General features: G+C 34.8%; 2 protein-coding genes across 24 annotated transcripts in view; one reads left to right on the top strand and one right to left on the bottom strand.

Annotated features, from left to right (window-relative positions):
• Window positions 1-3,386, top strand: part of St3gal6 (ST3 beta-galactoside alpha-2,3-sialyltransferase 6) — a 58,103-nt gene extending 54,717 nt beyond the window's left edge. For all 20 annotated transcript variants that reach the window (XM_015478603.2, XM_015478606.2, XM_015478599.2 and 17 more), the window contains 2 exons: window positions 867-1,003; window positions 2,913-3,386. In XM_015478603.2, coding sequence (XP_015334089.2) covers window positions 867-1,003; window positions 2,913-3,003 — 228 coding nt within the window. In that variant the 3' untranslated portion in view covers window positions 3,004-3,386. The remainder of the gene's footprint in view (window positions 1-866; window positions 1,004-2,912) is intronic.
• Dcbld2 (discoidin, CUB and LCCL domain containing 2) overlaps window positions 1,724-20,745 on the bottom strand; it is an 82,207-nt gene continuing 63,185 nt past the window's right edge. For 3 of the 4 annotated variants that reach the window (XM_048803465.1, XM_048803466.1, XM_048803468.1), the window contains 10 exons: window positions 20,673-20,713; window positions 18,990-19,205; window positions 17,683-17,807; window positions 12,921-13,071; window positions 12,049-12,135; window positions 11,736-11,861; window positions 8,612-8,705; window positions 5,782-5,840; window positions 4,837-4,974; window positions 1,724-4,138 (listed from right to left, as the gene is read on the bottom strand). In XM_048803465.1, coding sequence (XP_048659422.1) covers window positions 3,669-4,138; window positions 4,837-4,974; window positions 5,782-5,840; window positions 8,612-8,705; window positions 11,736-11,861; window positions 12,049-12,135; window positions 12,921-13,071; window positions 17,683-17,807; window positions 18,990-19,205; window positions 20,673-20,713 — 1,507 coding nt within the window. In that variant the 3' untranslated portion in view covers window positions 1,724-3,668. The remainder of the gene's footprint in view (window positions 4,139-4,836; window positions 4,975-5,781; window positions 5,841-8,611; window positions 8,706-11,735; window positions 11,862-12,048; window positions 12,136-12,920; window positions 13,072-17,682; window positions 17,808-18,989; window positions 19,206-20,672; window positions 20,714-20,745) is intronic. The other variant, XM_015478593.2, reaches the window with a different exon arrangement.

Raw genomic sequence — 20,745 nt, 5'->3', positions numbered from 1 at the left:
TGTTCTGTTAATACCAGCATACGTTTGCCTAGTGCCTCAGTTTTATTTGATTCTTCTGATAACTCGGATGAGGAAATGGTGGTACTAGACCAGAATCCTCTGCATTCTGTGGGATATTTCCCTTATAACACACAGCCATAGGAGGCAGCCTGGCTACTAAAGTACAGTTTATATAAAACGAATCGAGCTTCAGAAAGGATGGTGCTCGGCAAAGGGAAAAAAAAAATAGTGGCATTTTCAAATGTTGGTATGATCACGGTAATAACGGCCATAAAATTGATGACTGAAGTGAATATTGAGATATCTGGCATTTTGTGTAGTGTGACAAAATCTACAAAGCTCAAGTTTCTTTAAGCCAAATAATCTGAGCAAGACACAAATATACAATTTATTAAAAACACATTAACACATTAAAATCTCACTATTTATACAATCTATTCTAGCAACATATACAAATACTGAGTGACTACAGTACATGCCGAGGTAAGAAAAGTACATTCTGGGAGAATATAACTGACACCCAAACCATTTTTACTTCCAATATATATTGCAGTACATGTTTTATTTCTACCATTCCCAGTGCCAAATAAAAGAAAAAAGTAAAAGAAACTAGTCACAAGTTGAATTAAATGAGAACTGGTGCCACAGTTGACTTAAAAAGTATTTTAATAACATCCAATGCCTATTTGCATTTTTCAGTTTAGGGACTTTAAGTTCAGAATCAAAAGGCAGAGCTAATAAATTTTTGTTTTCTTTTTTTAAAGGCAGAGGTTCATCAGTTCTCTTAAGAGTTGAAAAAGCTTTCAATGTCCCACATAATATACTAGTTCTTTCTAGGTGCCTCATCTGACATGGTGTTTCTATAGCCCTTTAGCTCTCCAGGTGACAATATGGAACCAAGGCAAAGATGCTCTGGACTTATCACTCTCCACAGCTCTGAGGCCACATTCAGATGGATGATCTCACATTCCGCTCTCCCCTTCTGGGAGAGGGAAGAGGAGAGGCAAGTGTACATATAACATTGTGATTTTAACCTGTGCATAAATTCTCTACTTCAACCATTTTCACCATTGAGTAAACCCATTGTTCAACACAAAGTGCAAATAATGAAACGTGAACTTAAATAACTGGACCAGACCTGGCACATTCAACAAGATTTAGACTTACAGCATTTAATAAAATATAAATCATAATTCACAATGTCTTTAACTGTGCTGGTTCCTAGAATCAAGTAACAGCCAAGTCAGTGTAATTTTATGAAGTCAGTAATGGCCACACTTGCCACATCGCTGTCTGATTCTATTTCTATATTTGTATTATCAGGAAAAAATTTAATCCAATAACCCACAGTGACTAAGTCTTAAATATTTCAAGCAATGAATAAAAAAATTCAAGGGAATTTTGACAACAATAGTTACTTTCACATTTTTAGTTGTTACTTGATTGTCTCCAAAGCTGTATATATCAGATATATAAATGTAATAAAAACCAGAAATAAAGAATTCTAATATGAAAACAAACTAAAAGTACAAAACCAGAAAAACCATTTGAATCAGGCTCAGCAATCCATCTGGAAAGTAAAATATATAAAAATAGTAAAAAGTATTGTATTAAAATCATTGGTAGTTCAAGGACAACAGCACAGTGGCAATATGAATCAAGTCTTAAAATATGCATCATTTCAGAAAACATTTGCCTCTCATTGAAAGAAAGATTAAAAAAAAAAAAAAAAGCTCCAGGGAAAATGATCAGGTTGCACAATTGTACAAAAATAGCAAGTTTCTTTGGGAAAATGCAACAGTTATTGAAACATCTCTCTTAAAGCTTCAAACAGGCATATGACTTGAGGAAAAGTATATTCCCTGTGTACTAAGGATGAATATAAACAACAAAATGGTTTACTCTGTTCCCACCTGAAAGGGGATAACTGCATTAATACATGTGCTTTACAAATTCACTTATGGTTTAATAAAAGTACAACATCTGTGCTTTTTGTTTAAAAATATGCACTGAGTTTTCAATGAGTGAAAATTGTGCCTCTAAGTTTGAAAAACAAAAAGCAAATGAAAACAAAACCAACAAAATTAAACAAGAAGAAGGCAGAGAAGCTGCAGAAATAAACAGTTCTCATTTAGAAGCAATCTTTTTAAAAATACTGATGCACTTGTGGAAGTGAGCAAAATGAATACTGCTCAACTTTATTCAAACATCATAATCTGCTGGCATGAGCCAACAGAAATATCTAGAACCTGATGGAAAAATACATTTTAACATTTAGTCTACACACTAAAGTTTATGATAAAGGGAATGTCAAATTCATATATTTTTATCATGGTGAGCTTACACTGTCTTGCCAGTCTAAAGAGATTTAAAAATGGGATTTGCGATATAGGCTAATGTATTACAGATGATATCTAATTTACTCCATCTGAAACTAGTTCTGGGCAGGTCATGAACAAGTGGCAACAAGGAAGTTGCCAGGAGGTATCAAAAACAATTTCATTGGCAGGATGTGATGATGTCTGTTCCCTAGCTATGACAACAAAGGACTACTGACACCTCTTACCACATAGACAAGACACAATCACACAGTATCAAAGAACACATGTTGGGTTTCTATTTCTTATACTAGTTTTTCTGGGGAAAAGTGAATATATAAAATATTATAATTATAAAATACCATGAGACACTAAAAAAATTTGTATGTATGTATACCTATGTGCGTATATATGTGTATGTGTATACACACACATATATTTTTTATATGTATATATCTCCAAAGAGGACAAGTTCTGGTTACTTTTTGTTGTAGTTTTTGAAGGTAGTTTATATTACTTCTGAGTGAAGAGGGGAGAGTCTCCTTTAGGACTTTTCTAAATTGTAAATTGTTTCTCTTCTGTTTCCACCTTAAGAAGTACACTTGAAGACAACAGAGGATCTGAATTCATGAGACTGATAATGCAAGCATCACCTACTGAAATAAAATATTTTATAAACACATGAATGGGGCTAGCCACGATGGGCCCTGGGGCAGAAAGAATAAGCAGGGATGAGACCAGGTCCATGAACTGCTTCAACTCTTAAAAGTATCAAGAGGGGAAAGTCGGTCACTTTTCCAACATGGATCTTCCTAAGGAGATACCAGGGTATATGGTTGTGGTCAAATCAAACCTTATCTCACTAATTATTTTCAAAAAAGAATACAGAAAGTAATATAGGAACAGAAGAGGAGGAAAGCATGAGAGTACCCACCTTTCACAAAGGGAGAATTCAAGCCATTAGATATTTCAAGAACAGTACCATGCGTTATTGCCAATCAGGCTTATAGAACCATCTCTTGAGTTCATTAATGTACCTGCAGCATTGGTAATAAATACTCTCAGTGATTTTCAGTTTCTCTGAAGTGCATTATAGGGAGCTTTTTCTGTATTAAAAATAGTGTTTTACAGTAGTAACAAACAGATGTTCAAAATTATCAGGCAAGCAGTAATTGTGCCACAGCAACACCTTTTAAGCGAGATAAGTAATTTCCTGTACCTCGGTCACCACATTTTCCCAACCACTTCAGTGACAGATATGTAATACATTCTATATATTACTACAACTAATTAAAAAAAAAAAAAGGCCATGTGCTTTAAATTGATGCTTTGTAAAAAGCAGCATTACCTTCAAAGGATTTCTTTAAAAACATCACACTCCCCATCCCTGTCTGCTCCCGACACTTCCTGCGTGCTCTGGGGCACCTGGTACACCAATTCATCTGGGACAGCTGGTCCTGGCTTCCCACCTTTCGGGGTATCATACTGGGCTCGGGCTGAGGAGCAGCTGTCGGTCCTGGAGAGAAGTGTATTATATGTTCCCACTAAAGTAGGAGGTTGGTTCCCTGTAGCTTTGAAAGTAGATGTGGAGGGCAGACCAACTGAAGCTGTGGGGTGCCCTGACATGTCCATGATGATGGGGGTTGCGTACTCAGGTCCAGTAATTGGCAGTGGTTCAGCATAGGCATGATACACTTCTTGCACTGGAGAGTTGTAAGGATCAAGGTCTGCATAGCCCGCTTCTTTTCCTTCTTCTGGTTTAAAAGTAGATCTCTGATGAAGTGTACCAACAATTCCTCCCACAAGTGGCTGTGCATACTCTGCAGATACCACAAAACACAACAGAAGAGTTCTCTTGCTAATACAGAGATTATGTAATTTAAGGAGGTAGCTGCAGGTTACACTAAGAGAAAATACTTCTCTATGGCATGATTATTGCTATTAACACACGAGTCATGGATTTCCCACTTACAAGACCCAAATTAAAAACTTAATGTTTTCTAGTATTTCACAGTAATAAGTTAATCTGCCAGAAAGTCTCATTCATGTAATTTCACATACACTGTATACGTTCTTTCAATTGAGGTAGTATTTCATTACAAAATAAATATTTCATTTTTAGAATGGTATTAGTCTTAGAAAATACCTGATTTTTTTCCTTTTCAAAAATATGAGAAAATGTTTAAAGTGCATGTGTTCTAGGACAGTAGGATACTGTAAAGCTCTGTCTTTCCTAATGCCAGTCTTAACACCTTTGTCCTACCCCAAACAAAATAAAACCAAAACCCAGGTCAACAAACAAAATGCCCCAAGTCTTTAGAAATGAATGTTCCAATTTTATGAATAAAACATGTAATATGTTCTCTCAAGATCATCTTTTTAAAAAGTCTACCCTTAGAATACAGCTTATATTTAACATATGAAAAAGATCAAAGATCCTATAAATCCTATAGCACTTTTCAGAAAACTTAAGCCATTTCTTCCTCTACCTGGTACCCAACAGCTGCCATATAGTTACCTGCAGAGTCAGTTTGCAGCATTGTAGTGACTTCTCTTGGACTCAAATGATTCACCTCACTACTGCTATAGCGCACAGGGGTCTCCTCATGTTCCACTGATTTGGCAGGGAGAAACTGCTTCATTCCTTTCCACCAACCTTCATTGTGACAGTAAGCCAAAGAGACCATTTATTTGTATAATATATATTAATATAAACTAGACTTCAAATTCAAGCTAATTTTCTGCAATGATTAAGATTATCCAGTGCAAAGCAGAACATAGTAGAAATCTATTGAATACATATGAGGAAGGAATCCTGTTATCATATGTAGTCAGAGAGAACTTCTGTTGTAGGGGTGGTTTTTAATAAGTTCTTCTCAAAAAATAATTTGCAAGATCCATCTGGGGGTGCCAGCAGCACTATAATCTGTCCCACTACTGCCCTTTTCTACTCTAGTCCCAGCAGTGAACAGTCTCGTTCTAGTAGTGAGAGTAGAAGTGGGGAGGACCAGCAGGGGGCCTCTGGTATCACTTGTAGTAATTCAGAAGATGACAACTCATCACTATGGAGAAGGCTGACTTCATGAACTCCTAAACTGTTGGCTTCACTTGGCAGAGTGACATGCACATGCTGTTAAAAGGATCATGGTTCTTTGTTTCTTACTCATGATCACATAGGACACACAGAATGCTGGTCTCAAGAGAAACTGAGGACATAGGACAAACCAGACAAGCATTTCAGAAGAAAAAGAACAGAGCACATGTTATGAGAAATTTGCACTTTCTATTTCATTATTTATTAACTAAAAGATTGTGCAGAACAGTAAAAAATCGCAAGAAGAATGACACTTTTCTAACAGGGTGGGGGAGGAGAGGTTCTGTGGGCCTGAGAACCATGCTCTCCCACTACTGCCATCTGCAGGGGAGGGATTTCCCTCTGACAGAAGAGAGATGCAAATTCCACCTGAGTTACCTGCCCGGTCCCAGTAAGGCAAGTCATAGGTGCCTTCCGTTTTTTTCTTTCTGGAAAAATACAGGGGAAAAGAAAAAACAAAACAAAAGTAAATAGAATGAATTCTCTGGAATGTAATCTCTGAAACTACAGCATAAAGTCCAGAGTGAATAATTAATCAAGAGTACACATTTCTACTTGTTCTGAGAGGGCCCTTTATTGCATTTGACTTTCAAAGTTTCCAGAGATGTGGATTATAAAGTTATATTGCTACTCACATATTACACACTCAAAAGTGATAAAGGAAGAAAAATATTAAAATACTGAATCAAATCAAAGACTCAGCCCTGATAGATGGGCTATTCTTATCAAGTCACATTAGGTCTGTTTGGGTTTCAAATGTAAATTTAACAAATTAATCAATCCACAAAATCACAGAATTAAAAAACGATCTTCTAGTATTCTATTCAGCATTTTTTCCTTTTTCTTGATTGTATTCCTTTTTCTTGATTTTCTTCCACTGCCCTTGGCCCCAGAAAAGTTTAAAGTGTATTATACCCTTAAATGAATAAATTTTGCTCCCCCACCATCCCAGCGTAAGTTGATGCTAACACTAACACTGACAAGTGGCAGAAGGAAGGAAGGCACTACAGAGTCACGGGCTCAACTAACAAGACGCTTTCCAGTCGTCCTGACAGGATTCTGATTTGTACCCCACAAGAGAAATCTCTGTTAAGAATTACATTTAGAAAGAGGCTTTTACAAAGAAAAAAATAAACGAAAGAACATTTTCTGATTAGAGTATGTAACTCTAATTTAACTAAACTAGTTTGCTCTGCAGGATAATGAGAAAACAGAAATTAGTCTATAAACGAGGGTAAGGTGGCTCTTTAATTTTCTCAGTATCACAAAAGTGGCTTTTATAAAGAACTCAAAGCCATTTGCTTTTCCTACTATGTTTTTATTGTTAATATTAAGTGCTTCCTCATTTTAAAGCCTGGCTATATTTATATTTCAGGAATTCAAAATAAGGTATAATGTAAATTCTTATAAGTGAAGTTATGCATTAAAACTGTTACTCAAAACTCGAATGAAAAATAAATAGTAAGATCTTGCCCACGTCGCACACAGGCGATGGAATTTGGAATAGGCAAGAGGCAGGCTGGCTGCAAAATTAAGCTAAGAAAAAGAAACCCTGAAGAAATCACACTAAATCACACTACACGGTAGAGCTAGGGCAGAGATCTCACACCTTGGACAGTCTACACATGGGATGCCAGGATGGTTCCCAAGGGGAGATCTAAGTCCCCCAAAGGCTCAGTACCGAATAAAAGACCACTCAATTAGCTTCACGGGTGGTGTACCACAGTAAGACTGTTCATTAAACAAAATTCTCCCTGATAATCCTCTATTGTAAGATTAATTTTTTAAATATCAATAATCTTTTCTAAATATGTTAAGATATCTTAAATAGTTAGAACAAAAATTAATAATAATCTTTTCTAAATATAAGTTAAGATATCTTAAATAGTTAGAACAAAAATTAATGGTATGAGTATTACCAAGGGTTGTACTACAAAGGATTATACAAACTGAATTTCAAGTCACAAGCTTCATATTATTTATTCATCACATATAATTGTTTAGAACAGTGGTTGTCATGGGTTAAAGATTCAATAAGTTAGAGCTGTGTTTATTTATTCATTTTTTCCTCTTTTCCACAGTCCCTTAATGGTATCTGTTCCTTAACTCCTTGTCATGAAGCTAATCACTGCAATTTTGACTCCATTCTTAGTAGTAATTCCAATTCTCCAATTCAACCCTTTTGTCCTGAACACCAGGCATGCATCCCCACCACCTCTGGGGAGTCTAAATATCCAAGGGTCCTTTAGACACCACTATAAATTGATCTCAGGATGTGACTCTGACCCTCTCTAAACAATTCTGCTCCCCTATCCTCACCCTCAGGCCCTGTGCTTCCATCAGTGCATTATCCTTTATTTGTTTGTTATACTTTGGTGGCAGCAGTGGATAAGAACACATGATCCTATGCCTGGTCCAATACTCCACTTTGCCAGTACTAGACAGTGACCTTGGGCAAGTTATTTATGCTGTTGGCCTCATCATCACTATTACTATTGTTCAGTTCACTGAATTCATCATGCACTCTCCTCTCTGGACTTTGCCAAAACCTTTTCCCCTTCTCCCTTTCCCTAGTGCCCTCAGACTGGGCTCTGTTCAGCCTTCCCAACACCAGGCATCTTGGGATCCATATGCTTCTCCAGTTTCCTTTCATGGCATGGATTCTCTGGTAGGCCATGGCTGACAGCTTTTTGTACTGTAAGCTTGGGATTCATCACTGGAATCCCCAACTCTGGGTTCAATACTTAGCATAGAGTAGCAGTCAAATCTGGAAATATCTGTTGAATGGCTGAACAAGTTATCCTCGTTCTCCACTCATGTCATTAATACTAGTCTAACTGAAAAAGTCAGAAACCTCAGATTCCCTAAATCCTTCCTTTCTTAGTAGGTAACCAGTCATGTACCCTTTGAGGCTGCTATGAAACATCTATTCTTTTATGTCTTCCCATTCGCTAGAATCAGTGTTTCTGCCTGGCTTAATTAACCTTGCTGTCTCTTCCCATCTATCTTAGTAACTGCAGAACTTACCAGTTTTTAATGGGGAAAAAAGGAGAAATATGTAATTTTTATTCTAATGATTACCCTCTCATCAAATAGACGAATCACACTGTACGTGGTTTATCTTGTTAAAAGTTTCTATTACACTTAGGAATGTACCTTCACCCCCTGGAACAGTCAGATGAATTAGCTCTGTACTAACCTGTTTCTCCAATGCCAAGCGCACACTAATATGAGGATAAGTGTAGTGAGGACCATGACTAGCACAGGGACAAGAACCGCAGCCAGTGCTACATCTGAAGTTATAAAACATAAAAACCAGGTTAATACTAAAGACAGAAATCACAAGAGAAAAGACAGAAAGGTTTAACCAATGCAATGTTCTACACTTTCCTATCTTAAAAAGTACTTTACACATCACTACAGAAACAAGACTGGGAAGCGGTAACAACTGCAGAAGCCACCATAGATCCGTGGGTGTTAACTACACTATTCATTCCACATTTGTATGTTTTTCATAAGTTTTCATAAGTTTTAAATCACCAATAAAAATTGAAAGACAAATGAAAAACTGGGAAAATATATTTTCTGCATATGGTAAAGGGTTAAAGAATATAGGACTTTACAAGTCAAAAGCAAACAATAAAAAATGAAAATCAATTAAGAATACATTAAAAAATACAAATAAGCAATAAACACTAACCTCACTAGTAATCAAAAATAAGTTAAAACAAGACACTATTTTTTGCTTATCAAATTGGCAAATATTTAAAAGAAAAACTAATTTTTAAGAGCATGCCAGAAAACAGGTATATTTTTAACCTTTTAAATGTGAATATAAACTGATACTATATTTCTGGTTGATTTTTTTTAGTAATATGTATAAAACCTATTATAGTTGGCAAGTCTACATCTAGAATTTACTCTTGAGAAGAAATTAAGAAGACATCCAAAGATATATCTTTAAAGATGTTCATTCCTACTTCTGTATAAGAGTGAAAAACTGATAAAATTTGAATATCCAATCATGAAAAGAATAAATGAATCATGGTATCCTCCTTACAGTAGGAATGTCATCTAGAAATTGAAAATAGTGTCATAATGGCAGAATATGTGTACCAACAGGTCAGAAATGGACATAATGCTGGAGCTGACAAGGACTTAGAGATCATTTAATACCCTTATTTCATGCCACACATAGGGAATCTTGTGCACATATACAGAAAAAGGTCCGCCCAAGGTCACATGCAATATTAGTTTCTTCATCCTACAATCCCCTCCTAACCATGAGGATGATAATAGCAGCACTAGGGACTAAGAGCCAGGCACTTTGGTGAATCTAACATGTAGCATCATCTTTACTGCTTAAAACTGTATCCAAAAGGGAAGAGAGAACAGGGAAAAGATATTCAATATTAAGTCTCTCAGAAGTCAATGGATGGAGGGCTGGGGGTATAGCTCAGATGGTAGAGTGTTTGCCTCGCATGCACAAGGCTGTGGGTTTAATCCCCAGCACCACCAAAAAAGAAATGAAGTCAATGGATGGGCAGGCATCAAGGCACAGGTGATGTGATGAGCCTTGGGCAGCATAAGGAACCCTCTTTATCAGTGCAGTTACCAGAGAACACAGGTAAAGCAGTAGGTTCCTCTCAGCTCAGTAGGTTCCTCAAGAAGGGAGTTTCCTTCTAATGGGCTTCTACTTTCTGTATAAAGCTGGAGAGTTATCTGAGAATATGTGAAGATCTCTTGGTCAAGTGTTTCAAAAATATTGAGAACATTTAAAATAGCTCCAGTTGAGAACACAAAGAAAGGTTCACTAGGGAAATCAGAAAGACTGCCAGCACACATCTGATCCTGACATGACTTTCTCCAATCACTCTGGGCCTAGTCATAAACATGGAGGAGGAGAGGTGCATTAAAAAAAAAAACAAAAAAAAACAAAAAAAAACACATGACTCAGGCTAAAGCACTCAATTCAGAAAAGCAATTGTGTTTCTTCCCTAAAAGTTTGTGAAACTGGAGAGAACAATCATGTTTACATGGATGCAGTGTAAATCAGAGGCTTTAAAACATCAGCTTGGGTTTAAAAGAAAAACTCCACAGACCACCATCCCAAAGAAAAGAAGACAAGAGTCTTCAATTAAAGACTAGCCCATTCTTTGTTATTCTTTTTTAGCTTCCACAGCTACTACTTTGGAATAAAAGACTTTAAAGATGCTTTTAGGCTTGAGGTTTTGAGATTCTATAATTAGATTTTAAGGTAAGTAATACTTTCAAGAGAATATTCTTCCATCCTGGCAGATGTACATGCCTTCTACAAACTGGTAGAAGATCAAGAGTTTCTTGATCTCTTGCTTCTGAGAACTCTTGCTTCTCTAGCTTTTCCTGCAGCATGAAAATGAAATTGTGAAAATGCTACAGAAGACAAGAAAGAAAATGATATAAGACAGAGGGAGAAAGTCTCTGAGTCCAGGCAAATTTTTAGAAAATCAGAATAACTAAAGTTCTCTATTGCACAAGTTACTCTGCATGAACTGACTGCTCTGAAAATGAGTATACTTTCCATCTGTCAGCATTGATACTAATTCCATTATGATACTGATGTTTTCTTCCTGAGTAAAACTGAAATTTTGTTTTTCAAATATTAATAGGAATAATTTTGTACATTTTAAATGTTTTGTGTATCTGAATGTAACACTACATTATGTTGATATTTTAATGTAAGATTTAATTTTACTTATCGTTTGTAACAATATTTGAAAGCAAATTCTACTTCATTTGTATATGCAATCTGAAAAATATCATAATTATAAATAAGACCAAAGCTTTTTAAAAATTTTCCCTTTTTGCCAATGACTTCTCTATCCAGCAAATTAATACATAATCAGGGGCAAAAAACCTGATTTCCTATTTATGAAGACCAACAATGTGTCAGGCACTGTGGTAATTTGGGGGGATACTACAGTAATATAAAACAATAAAGAAAAATTAACATAAGATACTGACAAGTTGTCCTTATTTTTAAGTAATTCAAAATAAGAGGTATTTGGCTTTGATTTTAGTAATTTCTAGAAATACTGCATGTCTAAGCCTGAGACCAATGTGATTAGCTGGAAAGGGGAAAGCTCTAACTATATGAATAACAATTTTACATGGTGCCAAAGAATAGCACTTAGATGAATACTGTCAGTCTTTCCCCTAAGGGAAACTAATTTTTTTTTTTAACACTTAAAAAGTATTGTTAGAGAGAAAGAAACCAAAAGTTTAAAAGCTGGAAAATCTGTTGAAAACAAAACACTCCTAAACAGCATTTTACATTTGCATACCTTTGGTTACATGTGGAGTTACAGTAGTATTTTTGATATCAGGAGTGGTGGTTGTTTGTTCTGTCTGTGCAGGAAATTCATTGTTACTTCGAGGTTGTAGTGGTTGAGTAAATTTGGGGGCACGACCTGAAAAAAAGTTTTTAAATTAATTTTTATCTATTCCAACATTTAAGATAAATTTAAGATATTAAATTTATTTTTAAATTTAAGATATTAAAGATAAATTTATTTTATAATATTTTAAAATATATTTATGGAAAATTATAGCACAAATCCAGAAAATAGCACATTCTTGCATTAAAAGTAGGCATACCTTTGGCTATTCTGGGAGGGGCTGTAGTATTTTTAAGGTCATTGCTGTTTCGAGGAGGTGGAGGCTGAGTAAGTTTTGGAGGACGACCTTGAAAAATGGTTTAGAAAAGTTTATACATTGTGTTTTTAAAAAGCATAAATGTCTGAGATTTCCTAAAGTACTTAATTTTACAGAGCAGATTTTAAGTCTCAGAGAGAATATATCAGAAGTTTAAATACTGCATTCTGCATTACATGCATACATATACTATGGCTTTTCTGATTTAAATAGTCAAATCATCTAAAAATAATCTTAGGAAGGAGAATGTTGGGGAGCAGAATGATGTTGAACTCCAGAACTATATAGGTGTCACCACAATTTGACGTTTATTTGATTAATATTTATACAGAGCCAATTTTATGTCAAGTACTGTGGTAGTTGTGGGGATACAAGAGTAAACATTAAACTATTGAAAGAGGTTATTCCCATTTTTAATTAATTGAAACTAAGATGTACATATTCTAAGGTTACCTTTGGTGCTTATGGTATGTTAGAGTGCATGAGACTTGATTAAAAATTATTAAGACTAGCTTTGGCAAGCAATCTCAATAATATCATATACCATGAGAATGATGTTACCTCCTCTTTTATTATAATTTTGGAAAACATTCTGATATGTAACTTTTTAATACTGTAACTATTTACCTTTTAAAATCATTTTTTAAAAATTTAATTATATATTCTAACAGGATTTTTAAAGGTAAAGAGTTACCCTCTGATCATTTCACATTGTATACAAGTATTGAAATGTATGGGGTACATGTACCCTACAAATATGTACAAATTTTAAAAACTAGTGAAAATAACATTTTTGAAATACACTGTCTTTTTACCTTTAGGAATAAACTGACATCCAAGCAGTTCCATTTTCATGGCAATTTTCTGCTGCCATTGAGTAGGGTTCACTCTAATAAAACGTGCAATAATTGGTGGCAAAAAGTTATTACGCACATCCTGGTGATAATCTTTGTTTCCTTGAAATATCTTTTAAAAAAAGAAAAGTTGGTACTTAAATCAACAGAGGTCAGAGCCTAAATCACTCCACCTAAACATGCTTTTTGCTGTGGCCTTAAACAACACCTGCAATATATGAGTTAATTTCTAAGAAAAAAATTTAATCAATTAAAAAAAATCAAGGTGCACATTTTCCATTAAAAATTATAAAAGAATACTGCACACAAAAATTATTTAATTTGGGAAAAGGGTTCAGTTGTAGTGAGACTGCTCACTGTATTAACAACTATAGTCCTACAGAATTACCAGTTATTTAAATGTATTGATTTTATTTTTAAAGTAAAAAAAATAATAATTGATCATACAAGGCCTCAGAGGGAATGCTTTGTTTTTATCCTTTTTATAATTGTATCCTCAAAACACAGCTAAAATGAACATATACAAGCAAGCACATAACAGATATACACCTCCACCTACTGGATAAACTTCACCAAGGCAGTTCCCATATGGTATTTCTAGTGTTCAATACTGATTGATTTGTGAACCAGAAAAGTAACTTTGAAACACTGCTCCATTCCTAATTTAATGATCAAACTAAATAGCTACAAATACACTATATAAATAATCCTTAGATAAAAATATGATTTTAAGTGACAATCTTATTCCCTCAATTATGTCAAGCTAATAATAATAGCATTTTTATACTGGAATAGCCCTTAATTGTTTCAAAAGCAGTTTCATGTAATTAACTCAATTGCTCTCATGACAGAATGAGCAGGGAACAGGAAGCTGTAACTCAAAATGTAAACAGACTGCATAGCTACTCAATGACAAGGCTGTGACTTGAATCTGGATCTTCTGATTTAAGTAGAGGGTTCCAAAACCCTAAAAAAGTTCCCTAGGCCAAATCAGTTAGTAGTTTCTAAAGACCATTAATAAGTAGACAATAGCAGCTATGGTGAGAGCAAGTAAATGTTTAACTTCAAGTTATTTCCAAATACTAAGGCTATTTCTTCTTGGTTGATTATGAAGAAGTTAGACTATAAACCTCTAAGATGTGTTAATAACCTTCATTTTCTTAACATTTGCTTTAAGTTATAATAATTTCTACACTTGTAAGCTTCCATGATTTCTTTAGATATTAAGTAATATCTAAGGCAATTATTTGCAGTCTTATTTTATTAAGGAACAGAAACTTTATATAGCAGAACATCATTTTAGAACATACAAACTATTACTAAGATCTTTAAAAAATTCTATAAAAATTGAGTAAAGATTTTTTTATGTTCAAACTACGATCAATTACTGAGAATTCCTGGGTATTTTGTAAGATGTGACTAATATAAAATGGAAAGGGAAGTCAAAGTTCCTACCCATCAAGGAACTTAAATTTTCTTGGATATTATCAAATATAAAATATGGCAAAATATTAGAAAATAACTTGATAGCAAATTTGTAGATATGTATTAATTCCATTTTCTGAAAATAAAACCAATTTTTCTCCCCATCTACATGCATGTGATCATGCACATATGCAGGCTTAGAAGAGGTGTGAAAATGAAAACACCAATTCCCAAGGAGAAGGTAGGTGAGAGAGCAGATGGGAAAATGTGAGAGAAAAGACTGGTGTTTTATATAATTCAGTGTGAGAATTTCCATTTCTGTCTATGATAGAGTAACAGGGATTAGACTCATTCTTCAGCTTTAAATGTGAAAACCTGGATAAAACATAGAAAGAGTGGTTCTCAACCATGGGTCAACAAGCAGCATAGGTGAATAATCACTGGGAGAAGAGAAACACAGTGAGCCCTGCTATTGCCCCAGTACTGTCTAGAGAGAGTTTCCAGACACTGTAGGAAGAGAGATCCTGCACAAAGCCTGACAGTTACTGAGTGGAGGAGACAGAGCTCAATCCAATAGGCAGTTGAAATTTGTAGGGCAGAGTTACGGAAAGAAGGAACAGAGTAAAAGTAGGACAGACTGACTTCTAGGATCTATAAGGGGGTTTTCATTTAAATCTTTAACTACATTAAAGAAACAACCTGTGGCCAGGAAAAGAACAAGGAGCCAGTAGCATGATTCTTATAGATATGCGAACACCTCACATTGCCAACACACAGACTGGAGAAACTTGACAATGTATGGTACCTTGGGTTGAGTGGAATTAGAAGAGTACTGTCTCATTAGTAGGGGAAAAATTAGAACTAATGTCTTAACAAAGCTTAAAAGCAAGACTTAAAAAGAACAAACTGTTTTCTAACAGTTTAACTGCATCACAGAATAAAGCTCAAAAATACATAAGGGAGTAATAGTAAAAATCCAGCACCAAATAATGGTATAATAATGGCACATCTGATCAAAAATTATCAGGCATGTAAAAACGTAAGCCTTGATATTAACAAATATCAAAGAATCCAGATAAAACACATGATAAAAATCAGTAAAGACATTAAAAGTTATTATATGTTCTATATGTTTCTAAGATACACAAGAGACACAAAAGAAATTTTAAAAACCTCAAACTGAAAATAAGAAGTGAGAAATACAATATTAGAGATAGAATATTTTGGACAAGATTAATAGCAGATTAGACACTACAGTAGAATTAATAAACTTGAAGATAACAGAAATTTTCCAAACTAAAACATGCAGAGAAAAAGACTGAAAAATAAAACAAAACCCACTGTACCAGTGAACTGCAAAATATCTTTATAAGGGCCATAGACAGAACTCATAAATTAGAATTAGGAATGGAAAATATTTGAAGAAAAAAATGGCATGTAATTTTGTGAATTTGATGCAAATCATAGCTTACAAATCCAAGAAGCTCAAAGAATCCTAAGCAGAAGAAATATGAAGAAAATTCCATGAAACCACATCATAATCAAATTGCTTAATAATAAGGAAATCTTAAATTATAACCACAGGAAAAAAGAAACATTACATATTGAGTAACAAAGATAAGACTGATAGTACATTTCTCATTAAAAATAATGCAAGTTAGAAAACAGTGGACTAATAAATTTAAAACACTGGAAAGGAAAAAGACAACCTTGGATTCTATAGCTAGTGAAATTATCTTTCAAAAATGAAGGGAAAAGGTCTTTTTCAGAAATATATTTCAATGCTGTTAGAAGGTTTTTTTTTTTTTTAATATTTTTTAGTTGAACACAATATCATTATTTATTTATTTTTATGTGGTGCTGAAGATCGAACCCAGGGCCTCACATGTGCTAGGTGAGTACTCTACCACTGAGCCACAATACCAGACCCTACAAGTTTTTATAATATAAACATGAATAATTTTTCCATTTAAAAATTCAACTTATTCCAGTTAAATACGGATGTTCTCATGGCAGAGTAGTCAAGTTTGGGGCATTAAACAGAAGAGAGGTATGACAATGTTGCTATTTGCCTCAACAAGGAGGGAGTTCATCAAAGACAAAGTTCATGAGATATCAACAGGAAGAGAGGAGAGAGGGCCTTGACTAGCAGCAGAAGAGTTTGAATCTATGTAAATGGTAACTGGGAGCCCTTGGAGTTTTGAAGAGAGATGAGAAAAGTAGTAATTGAAGATATCTTACCAAATTATATATATGAAAGAAAATATCATGTAATTAAACCAATTTCTTTTTTCTTTAATAACTTTACTTATTTATTTTTAAGTGGTGCTGAGGATCGAACCCAGTGCCTCACATGTGCTAGGCAAGTGCTCTCCTGCTGAGCCACAACCCCAGCCTAATTGAAACCAATTTCATTGCAAGTTAACTGAAAAAAAAAAAAATGTGCTCCTAGTTTCAATTCTAAATGGGAGGCATCATCTGCCTTGGAGACAGGCACTCACTCCTCCATTTAAAGATAGATCCCTTTGGTGGTCACAGGCAAGAAGCGTGTGTGAAAGGTGTAAACACCTGATGAGATCCATTTTTGCCTTCTCTCTACATCTTAACATCTCCTCTGGTTCATTCTAACATCTTCATCATCTTTATTATTTTTTTTAGTTGTTGATGGACATTTATATTATTTATGGAGCTGAGAATTGAACACAGTGCCTCACATTTCCTAGACAAGCACTCAACCACTCAGGCACAACCCCAGCCCCAATCTTCATAATCTTCTGCTAACTAAAACAAAAATTTCCTAATAATCATGAGATGTTAAAGAAATTATTCGGGCAGGAAAGAGAGAAGTATTCTAAAATAAAAGTTGGCAAGATGATCTTGAAATGACCTTCCAAGTCTTAAATGCACTTTTAGCCTTCAGCTTTTGTCTTTTCCCTCCTGTCTACGAAGTAGAAATCGGGAATAAATTAGTGTCATTTGATGGATTGATGAGAAGTGTTGAAAGACAAGAATTTATGAGTTTCTTTGTAGTTTCTCAAGTGGCCAAACAATTCATTAGAAAATTCAGTGATAAAAATTAGTATTGACTAAACAAATCACAAAAAGGGATCCAGAATCACTGAGAATTTTCTAACTATAGTCAAAAGGGTAAAGCCAATAATCAAACTACCTAAAATAACCAGAAGAGGGCAACATGAGACAAAATGACATTTAACTTTTACATTTGAGAACTTCTGTGACTTTTGGCAAAGTTTCATTTTTTAAATGTTTTTTAAAAATACCTTGGTTATAATTTTACCTTATCCTGCTCCACACCAGGCTCTCTGTACACAGTCCATTTCTGCCCATCGTCACTGTACAGAATTCTGTAGGCAGACACATAGTAATTGTGTTCCACCAAAGTGGATCCGGTGGTTATAATGCCTGAGGAATGAGTTGCTTCCATTAGTGCAAAGGGCCTGACTCCAGAGGTTGATTCAACATTAAAGCATAAACTTCTAAGATGCACTGTACAAACATTTTTGTCCATGGCTCATTTACATCTAAGTACTAATTTTCATCATAGTAGTTACTAACTCCTTGGTTTTATTCTTTTGAAGAGACAGAAATAATTATGGGTACAAATAAGGAAAGAATTATTCTATTTTGGCAGTCTGTATTCCAATCATTATAAAATATATTTCAACTTCTGAGTAAGACTGCCCTCCTGGGAATAAAGAAATTAAAGATCTGACTTGTATTATTCTTGATACTAAAGCAAAAGAAATCTTTTAACAAAATTACCTAAACCAATCCCAATCAGTTATTCTGATCATTTGCTATATTCCCCCAAATTAAATAAATCTATGCTTAGCACTTGTGAAATATTGTTATTTATAGCACTTAAAATGGACTCTCCTTGAACATAAATTTCTCTTATTGATTCTAAGAGATGATTGTTTAGGTGCCTCAAAATCACTTTATTGAAACTCTAAAATAATTTTAATTATATTAAAATTAATTTAAAATGATTTTATTATTAAGAAAACTATTAAGAATCAAATACCAACCCCTCTCCTTTGTTACCTTTTTAAAAATGCTTTCATTAATACATTATGGTTATATATAACAGTGGGGTTCATTTTGACATAATCAAACATGCATGGAATTTAATTTGCTCCATTTCAGTCCCCAGTGCTCCCTCTGGCCTTCTTTCTATTTATTGTTTTTTTGTTTATTTTGAAATTGGTGCTTTATAGATAAACATAAAGGCGGTATATTTATGTGTGTACACACAGTAATTTTGACAAATGAATTTCACATTTCTTCCCTTTTTCCATCCCTCCTCTCTTCCAATCTCCTTCCTCTACTCCACTGAGATGTGACCACCCCCTTTTCCCCTTACTTTGCTCTAGTTTCTGCGTATCAGAGAAAATATTCAACCCTTGACTTTGAGTCTGTCCTTTGCCATGTTTTATAAAACTACCTCCAGTCATATTAATGCCAGTTTAAAAAAAAAAAAAACTAAAATCATATACTTAAATTTTCTATGAAAATCTCAGATGTCATCAGATTTCCAAATAAAATCAGTATTATCAATTGCTATACAAAATTATGTCTCTTAACCTGTTATCTTCTTTTCCTTATTCAGATCTATTTGTAACCACTGATACTCATCAGTGACAAAAGCAGCCCAAGGAGGGCCAGGCTTTTTCAGCCTGGCCTTCTCAGGTTTCCAACTATTCTCTTGCCCTGTGTGGTCAGTCCACTCCAGTACAGATGATGCTGTTATTTGAGGATCAGCAATCACACCCGATTCCATCCCTAGTGTTCCATAACAACCTGAAATAAAGCAGGAAGTACATTTGGTTTCTGTACAGAATTCTGTAGGCAGACACATAGTAAATTCAAGATCTTTACAAACATATTTATTGCAGACTGCTAGGCAAGTGCTTCTTGGAACTATATCTTTGTGTATAATCAGGAAACCTACAAATAATTACTTATAATGCCTAATACAACTACTATGTAAATAGCTGTTACACTGTATTGTTTAGGGAATAATGACAAGAAAAAAAATCAGTACATGTTTGGAACATATGCAATTTTTCCCCCAATGTTCTCAACTAGCAGATGTGGAACCATGGATACAAAGGACTGACTGCATTCATTTACAAGCAGTAACTGTTAGTGAATGGAGATAATATTACCTTGCCCCAGAACATTAAACAGATAAGTGGGCAACTCAATCCTTTACCTCCTTCAGGTTTTTGTTTGTATGTCACATTCTCCATGAAGCCCGCCCTGATCTACTAAAAACTTCAAACCAAGTCCTCCCAGCATTTCCTATCCTCCTTCCTTGCCTTATTTTTCTACATTTTTATCAGATTATAAATAGTACATTGTAAACAGTAATATATTTACTATTTGTCAATCTCTCATTACAAGAATGTAAGCTACAGGAGGGCAGGAGAGTTCTCACTACCAGCAGAACAGTGCCTGGCAAATGAAAAGTGGTACTCAGTAAATATTTTTTTTGGTCAAATGAATTCCTTCTTCAGAGAAGTTTAAAAATCATCTTCTCTAAGCAATCTTCTTTGCTTCCAATATCATTTCCTGATTAATACAGAGCCTGTGGTTTATTTTGTTCATGGTATTATTAGGCACCTTTTTGGGGGGCGGGGGGGGGGGNGGGGGGGGGGGTACCAGGGATGAGTCGCTTAGCACCTCGCTTTTGCTAAGGCTGGCTTGGAACTCATGATCCTTCTGCCTCAGCCTCCTGAGCCGCTGGGATTACAATTGTGCACCACTGTGTCTGGCTACCAGGCATCTACCTTGATCATCATGTTTCTATGACAAGTAAATGAGAAAAAGCAAAATCCAGCAGATGGCATGGTGTTTGAAAAATATTAGTTTGTTTTATTTATTTATTTAAAGATTTTTTTAAAGATGGACACAATATCTTTATTTATTTATTTTTATGTGGTGCTGAGGATCAAACTCAGTACTTCACATGTGCGAGGCAAGTGCTCTACCACTGAGCTGTAACTCCAACCCCAGTTTATTTATTTACTTAATTCCCCCCACCCTAATATTGGGGATTAAACCAGGAGTCACTCTACCACTGAGCTATATCTCCAGACATTCTTCAAACAAGGTTTCATAAGTTGCCCTGGCTGGTTTCAAACTTGTGATCCTCCTGCCTCAGTCTCTGGAGCCGCTGGGATTCCAGACATGGATCACTATGTCCAGCTCCAAATATTAGTTATTATACACATTATAATAGTATAAAGTCCATGAAAGGCTTACCACTTGTCTTAAATGTAAAAAGACTTGTAGATAAGTGTCCCCTGAAAGAGAGAAAGATTTTTTTTAATGACAC

Source organism: Marmota marmota, unplaced genomic scaffold (assembly GCF_001458135.2).
Source record: "Marmota marmota marmota unplaced genomic scaffold, marMar, whole genome shotgun sequence".
Lineage (NCBI taxonomy): Eukaryota > Metazoa > Chordata > Mammalia > Rodentia > Sciuridae > Marmota > Marmota marmota.
The sequence above is the reverse complement of the archived record's forward strand: the minus strand, read 5'-3'. Positions and strand labels throughout refer to the sequence as shown.